The following is a 9,115-nucleotide window of genomic DNA, read 5'->3' on the forward strand; positions in this document are numbered from 1 at the left end:
GGTTCATTTCACCTTTTTGCACTGTATTATAACCTCCTTGGCTTGCCGTACATTGGTCACGTGACTGCAGGCGCAAAAACAGACAGAGAACTCGGTCCTCTTTGAAATACACTCACAATGTGAACACAAAAAGAACTGAGTTTGTTTCCTCTTGGTCCACTTTTAGGTCCACTTAAAGAGGCCTGACTTTGGTTCTTTTAAAAGGGTCCAGGTGTGAAAACACCCTAACAGACAATTTCGTTTACTGAAATATTTGGTCTTTAATCGTCACTCAAGTATTCCTAACCTGTTTTGTCTGCATTTTCAGGTTCTGGAGATTCTATGGGGATGTGCGCCTCATCTCCCCTCCTTTCAAATCGGCGTGTCATGGAGCTATCTAATCATGAGCTCGGAGGCGGGGCTTCTATCGGTGCCAATGCCAATGAGCGGAGAGGAAGCGGGACGAGCAGTCTGAGCTCCGCCTACACCGTCAGCCGTCGCTCTTCCATGGTGTCGCCCTATTTATCCAGCCGCCGCTCCAGCGACGTCTCTCAGATGGGCGCGGCAGCCGCGGGCGGATGCCACCTCCTTGGCCAAGATCAGAGCATCGGGGATCCCCTCTCCCCTGAGACCGGTCGTAGAGGCGCCCCCTGTCCAGGAGGTGGCGCTCTGCCAGGACTTTCCAATCTGACACCAGCCCAGCAGTACAGTCTGAAGGCCAAGTATGCCGCAGCCACTGGTGGCCCACCACCGACTCCCTTACCCGGGATGGATCAGCCAGCCACTCCCGGCAGAAGAGCGGGTGTTTTGGCCGAGTACCAGGGGCAACCTCTGCGTCCTTTCCTTCACCAAGGTCCCCCACGTCGACACAGCGCCAACACAGAGTACGGCACGGGTGTGATCTACCCTCACCAGGCTCCGGGTAACACCAACAGGAGGGCTAGTGATCCGGTAAGATCGACCGCAGCGGACCCACTAGCCCTCCCGAAACGGTTCAACAGTCTCAACAATGTATCCATGATGGGCCGAAGGAATGCATTGCAACACCAGGACCACCGCGGCACCAGCATCGCCCGCCACATGTATTCCCCTCGGCCCCCGAGCATCTCGGAGAACGTCATGATGGAGTCCATGAGCATGGAGCCCCAACTACCCCCTTTGGATGTCAGAGACCGTTCCATGATCGTTCCACCCGGTGAGGGGGGCTTTATGGGATACCAGCAGCAGCCGACACTTGGAGGAAGTGGAGGACTGCTTTCAAATCACTTGTCTCCAAGCCATGACTCCCTGGGCTGCCCTGAGCAAACTTACATGAAGGGACATTACCAGAACCAAGGAGGAGAAGTCACTCCAAGGATGAGTGGGAATCCCATGGGTCAAGCAAGGCCCGTTCACCCGGATGGAATGTCCAATACACTTCTTCAACAGGCCGAGTACAGCATGAGCAACTGTCAACTAAGTCCGTCAGGCCACCAATATCCGACTTTGGGGCAGGGGTGTGAGGGCGGAAACAATCAATGGCGCGACGGACGCAATCAAGTTCAAAGCTCTCTCCAGAACCAGCGCAGTTTGTCATATACAGAAGCAAATATGCAGCCTCAACAGACACAAGTTCACTTCAACAATCAGACGGGCCTTTACAAAAATCCGGAGGGGGTGCATAAACTCAGCATCAAGCCTGAGCAGCAGTTCCACCCCGGCATGGGGAGCGCCGATGCCTGTCAAAGTGCTAAGCTTCAGCAGCAGCAGCAGCAGCAGCAGCAGCGACTCCTCCTCCAGCAGGCCCAAGCTCAAGGCTATGCTCCACAGACTGCTGGCCGAGCTATGGTGAGGAACACAAACAGCATGAGCTGTGACTTTCAAGGACAGAACCAGAACTTCTCCAGTGGTGGGGGGTTGACTTTGGGATGCGCTGGAACCGCTCTTTCGGAAGGCCAGAGGTCCGAAACCCCCATGATGCAGGTCAAAGAGATGATGGTGAGAAACTATGTGCAGTCCCAGCAAGCGCTCATGTGGGAGCAGCAACAAGAACAGCAGCAGCACAGTCCAATAAAACCACCTCCACTTTCTGATAACATAGATCTGGCCAGCCAGGCGTCAATGATACAAAACAGTCCTCAGCACCAAAACCAGAACCTGTACGCCAACCAGTCATACGCTTCCTACCCCAACCAGAACCTCGTCATGAGCCCTCCGACGCACAGCCGTGGTTCCGGTGAGCAACAGGTGATGGCTCTCCAGGGCTCTTGCTACAATCAGGAGATGGTGGTCCCAAGGCCACCTCCTCAAGGACGGAAACCTCTGAGTCGCCAGAACAGCTTGACACAAGTGGGAGGAGGCTACATGGGGAGTCCGCAACACAACAGCCCGGCGCATTCCACGTCCAGCCCGCGAAGAGCCGTCCGGCTGCCTCCGGTCCAGCACCCGCAGCAACCACGGCATGAAATGTTCGCCCCTTCCAATAATAATGTTTACTACTCAGGCCAAGTCCATATGGACATGGAGAAACACATGGATACCCAAAATGGACATTGTCTACCCCAACAACATGGCATGGGAGCCAACGTAGACCCGACAGCCGGTACAAAATCCACTCCCATGGCACCCTATTCTGAGTCCGGCCCAGTTCCTAATGCCTTGGAAAACCTGGACCTGGACAACGCTCGCATAGACTTCACCTCCATTATTGATGATGCAGAGCCGTCTTCCTTCAGTCCAATCAACCATCCCATTCAAGGTCAGCCGGGGTCATCCTCGCAGACATCCTCACGCCTCACCACCCCGCAGACCTCCGTCACCTTGTCCAACATGGCGGTGGGTGACATGACATCCATGCTCACCTCGTTGGCAGGGGAGAATAAGTACCTAAACACTTTATCATAACAGACCACGCCAGGTCTACAATCAAAGAACTTTATTTTTATGTTACCCAATAGCCACGGTTTTACCAGCACATATTCGTCCAGTTTGGGGAACTATACTTTTTTTCATGGATTATTTGTCATGGACAAGAAACATGTTTTTAATAAAGTAAGAATGTGGGACTGACAAAGATTGTTTACCATCTGGATGTATTTGCTGCATGGATAATAATATGGACTTGAATGAAGATCCACTCTGCCAGAACTTTAGAACCAAAGGTGCCTACTTGCTCCGTTGCTACCTTTCTTCCTAATTATACCTGTGCCAGGTGAATTTGAGTTTTTCTCAGTTTAAATAGGAATTTAATGAGTTACAATTTCAATTTTGGATTCTGAATTTTTAAAAAAAAAAAACTGCTGAATTTTAAAAAAAAATTAACAATCAAAACATTTAAAAAAGTCATTGTATAAATTCAAACTCAGATGTCACATATTTTTACTTTGTTTATTTCAGTGTTGGAAACGGAGCTGCTTCTATTATTTCCCCCAAAACGGGGCTATTCCAATGGCAACAATTGTGACTCGAAGGATACGATGTAAATAAACATGTATGCTGTAATATGTTGTGTATGCGACACTAAGACGGCGGGCAAACCTTTTGCCTCGTGATGACGCTTCTTTTTTTTTTTTTATCAATGTTCACATTTGTTAATACTGAATGATGAAGTTCTTTTAGTGGGCTAACAAATATGTGCTACTAACTCTTAATTTTAGTGGTCGGAATCAGTGACCCAGCAGTATTTCCACACGATGTATTGTCCAGTATACGCCTAGCCTATCAAACAAGACACTCAGGTTGCAGTTTTAAAATGACACAAAATTGCCTTTGCACTCCACACCAGCAGCTGTATTGCCTCAAGCCTTTAGCGTGTGTGCAACTCTTCCCTCTGCTGTTGATTTTGCAAAGGGAGACATGCATTTGACAAAATTTCAACTGACTGTCATGTCCAAATGTTATTTTCATTGGATGGGAGAAACTTCATAGCATTCATGTAGAGTTGAGTCATTTGATTTTTTAATTTTTGACAGCGGGTCAGAGTCATTTGCTAACTCCGGCGCATACTTGCCCTCAATTGCTTCAATTCATCATCAATGAACAAACAAATCAGTTACTAAGTGCCAACCATTTACTGAGGAAGCAAAAAAAAAAAGTTTATTTAAAATTGTCCATAGGTGTGAATGGAAAATGATTTGTTTGTTTTTTTGTGCCTTGTGATTGGCCGGAGACCATTCCGGGGTGGACTACGCTTCTCTCGCCAAACGTTAACTGGGATAGGCTCCAGTTCACTAGCGGTATAACAAAACGAATGGCTACAATTGTGATGAAAACGTGGTGCATTGAGGTACGCCTTTGCCAGTAGGGAAACACATCACTCACATTGTGGCTTTGCACTGACCGGCCGCAGACTGCTTGCATTAGCGTCACTGCAATAACATAAAATGGCATCATTTTTTTCTTTTTCTTTTTTTTCAAATCGTGCAACACAGCAGCTGGACTTTAAAGGCCACGTATGAATGGATTGCAGAATATGAGCAAGCTACCAAAGACATTCTTAACTGCCTGAGAGAATGCATCGCTTAAAACACTAACAATATTAAAATTTGGACCCATAGTGCTGTTCATTACAATGTACAAAATGTTTTGTATGTTTTTTTTTGTTTTTTGTTTTTTTAAATGAATGAACTTCACGGATGCTGCCTTTGACGTGTGTTTGTTTTCATCCTTTCTTTGGGACTTTTTTGCTGGCAAAAGAATATCACCATGAGCAAATGGAAAAGCGAAGACAGTACGTAGCAATAACCATAATAGACAAAAAGCCAAGTGTTATATTTTCTGTACAATTTTTCTACACTTTTTGTTTTTATACAAATGTTCTATATTTTACTGGTATGAATAAAAATGTTCAGTTTGCAATGAATGCAGCATGCATTTATGGCTTGTTTCAAGAGGACATTGTGAAAATTTTATTTCTTAAATGCCGTGTACACAAATGTTAGGTCAAAAATATATATAAATATTAATAAATATCGAGTGAAATGTTTTTAAGTAAATTTTACATTAATAATTTCTCATATTTGGTTTTATTTTCACTTGTATGTCTTTTTTATTTTGGCAATTTTTCCCTCCATAGATTTCAGTGAGGCAGGCAAGAAAACCTTATTAAAACCTGGGAATTACTTTAAATTGTAAAGAAGAAGAAAAAAATCACAATAGTCATTGATCACAATGACAGTCATCCTCCACTAGAGGGCAGTATAACATGAGGCTACTCAATTTCTCTATTCCTAAACCAATTCTTTACGCGCAGTGTCAAGTTATTAATTTCCATCCTGTCCAGTTGTGCTTGCAATTTTTTCAAAGCTCAACTGGAAGTCACATGACTGAAACAACTAAATATGGCAGTGACGTAAGGCCTGAGACGGACTTTGTGTGGTCACAACTGGCTGAGTGCTTCAAGAAGCGAGAAGGGGGGAGAAAAAAAAAACTGTTTTTACAAATCGAGCTCGTACAATATTATATCGACGTCGCTGCTATAAAAAGCGTGGCTGGGGAGTCGCGAGTGGAAACGGGAGTAAATGTTCGCAGAGACTCCCGGAGGCCTGTCCAAGTGAAGTCATGTTTTCAGTATTTGCGACCACATCATCATATCCTATGATTAGTGCGAGAGCTATTTGAGCACTCAGTGTTTTCACTTTACTTTGACGTGATGACAAATCATACACAGGCCTTGCGCATTACAACAACAACAACACTGTAGTCCCTTACAAAGACTTTAATCTTGGTTCGTAGAGGTCAGTCGATATTGCGAGCTGAAATTCATTTCGAATGGCACTTGATAGCTGGGACACTTAAAAGAGTCAAGGTTGGTTCAAAGGTAACCTGACATCACAAACCTCGTCTTTGATAACTATTGTAGTTATTTTCGTGCATCCAAAGAAGTACACATGCAGCTGACCTCTATCTTGTCACAATTATAGAAAAATCAATACGTTACTAAAATGCAATATAGCAGCATGTACCTGTGCCTCATATCTTGAGAAGTTCAAAAATCAATATTTATATAATGACATGACAACATTCATAAAAACAATAAAGAAATTACATCACCCTTAGTTTCAGATCACGTCAACCAATTTAACCTTTAGAAATACTGTGCACATTTTACAGATGACCTGATTAAAAATAATGAATTTTATAAAAAGCATTGAAATTGAACATATGCATTCACTTTCACAAACAACCCAACAAACCTCATCTCTTACTTGTGATGAATTTCGTCGACGTACTTTGAAGTTCTTTTTGTTGCTTTGCCGCATTTGAGATCTGCAAGATAGAATTATCGTTTTAAATACTACATGGGCATGTTTGAAATACTTCTTGCTTTTCTTTTCTTCTTTCAAATTTACACATTGACAGACACGTGCCGCCATCTAGTGGCCAGGCGTGTAATCACACACAAAATAAAGGAAACACAGAAGGATAGTAATTTTCAGGATGCTGGAATAGATGAATGACAATTCAATTAATTTCAATGGGAAGAAAATTTGACAGGTTCAGAAAGTATATTTAAAAAAGCAAAACAATCGTCTGGGTTTTGATGTGCTATTCTTATACAGCGCACTACCCTTAGAATCTTTTTTGTGCAGTAGCATGCATTATTATTGGCATTGTGGCATTGTGGCATGGCACGCTTGCCTCTATGCAGCCACCGAGGCCTGGCAGGCCTCGAGCCAAGGTTGACTCATTTGCTCCAAGGCAATTGGGGGGAGCGAAGGGGGGTTCAGGTTTGAGATGTACAACAATTGCAAATCAGTGAATTCGGGATGAAACGCTGATTGGCCACATTAAGACAAATTATATACACAGCCCGTTTGATATATGACGACTTGAAGTTTTCCCTAGTGCGCCCAAACAGCGATAGGAAAAGACAACAGTTTACCCTGGCCCCAAATGAGATAATGAGCGCATTTGTGTCAGTTTCGTGTTACTTGCCGCCGCATAAAAAGCCAAGGCGGCGTTAATGGAAAGTTGTCGATGCTCCATCTTTTCGGAGTTACAAATGGAAATGGCTCCAAATAAGAAGGGAAGTTTTTCAAATGCAAAGAAGTGGGCAGCATAATGACTTTTCTTTTTTCTTGTCCCACCATTCAGAGGGAGGCTTTTCTTTCCCTTTGTCACTTAGCTTTGGCATATAATTAACTCCTGCTTAATATGCTGTTTAAAGGCTCTCCTCCCCGGGCTGGAAAGCTTTGAACCCATAGACCGCAGGACGGGACAAAACCCCAGTGGGACTGCTTCCTTCCATGCTCCTCCTCGTGCATGCATGCATTTGAGTGAGTGAGCGAGAGCAAGCGAGCAAAAAAGAGAGAGAAAAAGAACGTCAACATTTTTGCGTTGTTGTTTAACAACGCACAACATTGAAACCAGAGTTGGGATTTAACCAATAACGTGTGTGCTCAAGTGTTAGAATATATGTCCTCCTTTTTTGTGTTTATAAAACTTTGCAGCTCTCGTTCCACAGTTTGCTTCAGGATTTTAAAGTGAATACATTGATTTGTTGCTGAATACATTTTTCATGTTTGAAGAGACAGTGAACGATTCCTTCAAAACGTTCTTCAGGCTGGTTAATGATTCTCCCTTCTGAAGTTTACTTTCAAATGAATCGTAAAACAAAGTTGTGTATTTCAAACGACAAAGCAATGTTGCCCAATAAATGCCCATGTTTAATGCTAACATATACAAAAGACTATTAACATGCTAACAGTATTGACAGTTGCGGTTTGAAAATCCTTTAACCAACCGATTTTGAACACAAATGGTGAAGTAACACAGACAGATTATAGAACAATATTCAAAGTCATATATTCTTTATGCTGTGCAGAATAATAAATTGAATCGCATTAAATGTAGTTATTTACATTTATTTAACTGTTACGACCTTATCTTTTACAAAGTACAACAATTCACTTCTTAAAAAACTTTTACAACAATGGTTTTTAAGAATGAATTTTGTTCTATTTTTGTGAGGGAACTGGAACGGATGACTGGCATTTCCTTCATTTCAGTGGGGTAAAGATGTCTTGCAGATAGCCAAAGTTTCATTTGAATTCAATGTGTGAATTGACAAAAATGTTTTCACAGGCAGACAAATAAGTGACGCTTTTCCCATACTGCTTCTCCTCATTCAGTGAACTAGGATTTGAGCCAAGCCAGAAGTATTTTTATATTGTTTGTCAACATGTGTTGCTCCACCGTTGCCATTTTCAAATATCCATGACTTAAAGTGTTAGAAACTATTCTTTAGCCCATCAATGGCATTTTGCATCATTTCTTAGCATTAAGCTAAACTCACTTTATTAAGGCAAAGCTACGTGACTGTTTTAAATACGCAATGTGTAATTCTCATTGTTTCATATTTGCTTGAGACATTTAACAGCCCCACCTACCCTAATTCCTACCAAAATGCGGAACCCAATTACTCCCACCAGGGCATTTTAAGGATGCGGAGAACCTATTCAGGAGTACTTGAGTCAACCCATAAAACTCTCTCAATACACCTAGGATTTGGATCAATCAAACAGGTGGCTCCAAGCACACACACAAAAAAACAGCTTTGCAAATTCAGCCAAGTCAATCAATAAGTGTCATTAGCTCTATTTTGGTGAAAATCACACTCAGGGGGGCCACGTATGACAGACTCCCAGGACCTCTGAAGCACCTCTGCACCTTTGTGACCCTCATCTGTAGCAAAGTTTATTGCCTCACCTCCCTACCCCCAGTCTCTCCTCCTTCCTCCCCTGCGTCCGTCCCATCAACAAAAGGCCCACGATGACCCTTCTGTCCCTCTTTCTTTAAGCAAAGCCTTCTTTTTGCCCCCCCCCCCTACCACCAGGATGCTTTCTCTTCCACAGGCTGTTAGGAAACAAACGGCTTCAATTAATAGATGGAGCACTGATTTGTTGTTTTGCCTTCATTCAGGTAAAAAAAAAAAAGTATTGATATGAAAGCCAGGAAAACTGTGGGTTTTTTCGCCCCCCCAAAAAACATTTTAAAACATATACAGATAAAGCATTCTGTAGTGGAGAATCGGTTCCTCTTTTGGCCTCTCAGTGCGGCAGTAATCATTCTTTGCAGGAGATACACAATAGATGCCTATCTGTCTAAATGTGCTGCTGCACCATTTGTGTTCTGATATCTCTTACTTAAAAGTTAA

At 43.3% G+C, this 9,115-nt stretch overlaps 1 protein-coding gene and 1 long non-coding RNA gene across 4 annotated transcripts in view; one reads left to right on the plus strand and one right to left on the minus strand.

Moving 5' to 3' along the window:
• The window catches only part of gli1 (GLI family zinc finger 1), a 30,749-nt gene extending 25,930 nt beyond the window's left edge, over nucleotides 1-4,819 (plus strand). For all 3 annotated transcript variants that reach the window (XM_049732929.2, XM_049732931.2, XM_049732932.2), the window contains exon 13: nucleotides 308-4,819. In XM_049732929.2, coding sequence (XP_049588886.1) covers nucleotides 308-2,862 — 2,555 coding nt within the window. In that variant the 3' untranslated portion in view covers nucleotides 2,863-4,819. The remainder of the gene's footprint in view (nucleotides 1-307) is intronic.
• LOC125976924 (uncharacterized) overlaps nucleotides 1-6,333 on the minus strand; it is a 41,298-nt gene extending 34,965 nt beyond the window's left edge. Inside the window, exon 1 of the long non-coding RNA XR_011087724.1 lies at nucleotides 6,165-6,333. This is a non-coding gene — a long non-coding RNA (uncharacterized lncRNA). The remainder of the gene's footprint in view (nucleotides 1-6,164) is intronic.
• Nucleotides 6,334-9,115: the final 2,782 nt, after the last annotated feature.

The sequence above is a fragment of the Syngnathus scovelli genome, chromosome 11 (genome assembly GCF_024217435.2).
Source record: "Syngnathus scovelli strain Florida chromosome 11, RoL_Ssco_1.2, whole genome shotgun sequence".
Lineage (NCBI taxonomy): Eukaryota > Metazoa > Chordata > Actinopteri > Syngnathiformes > Syngnathidae > Syngnathus > Syngnathus scovelli.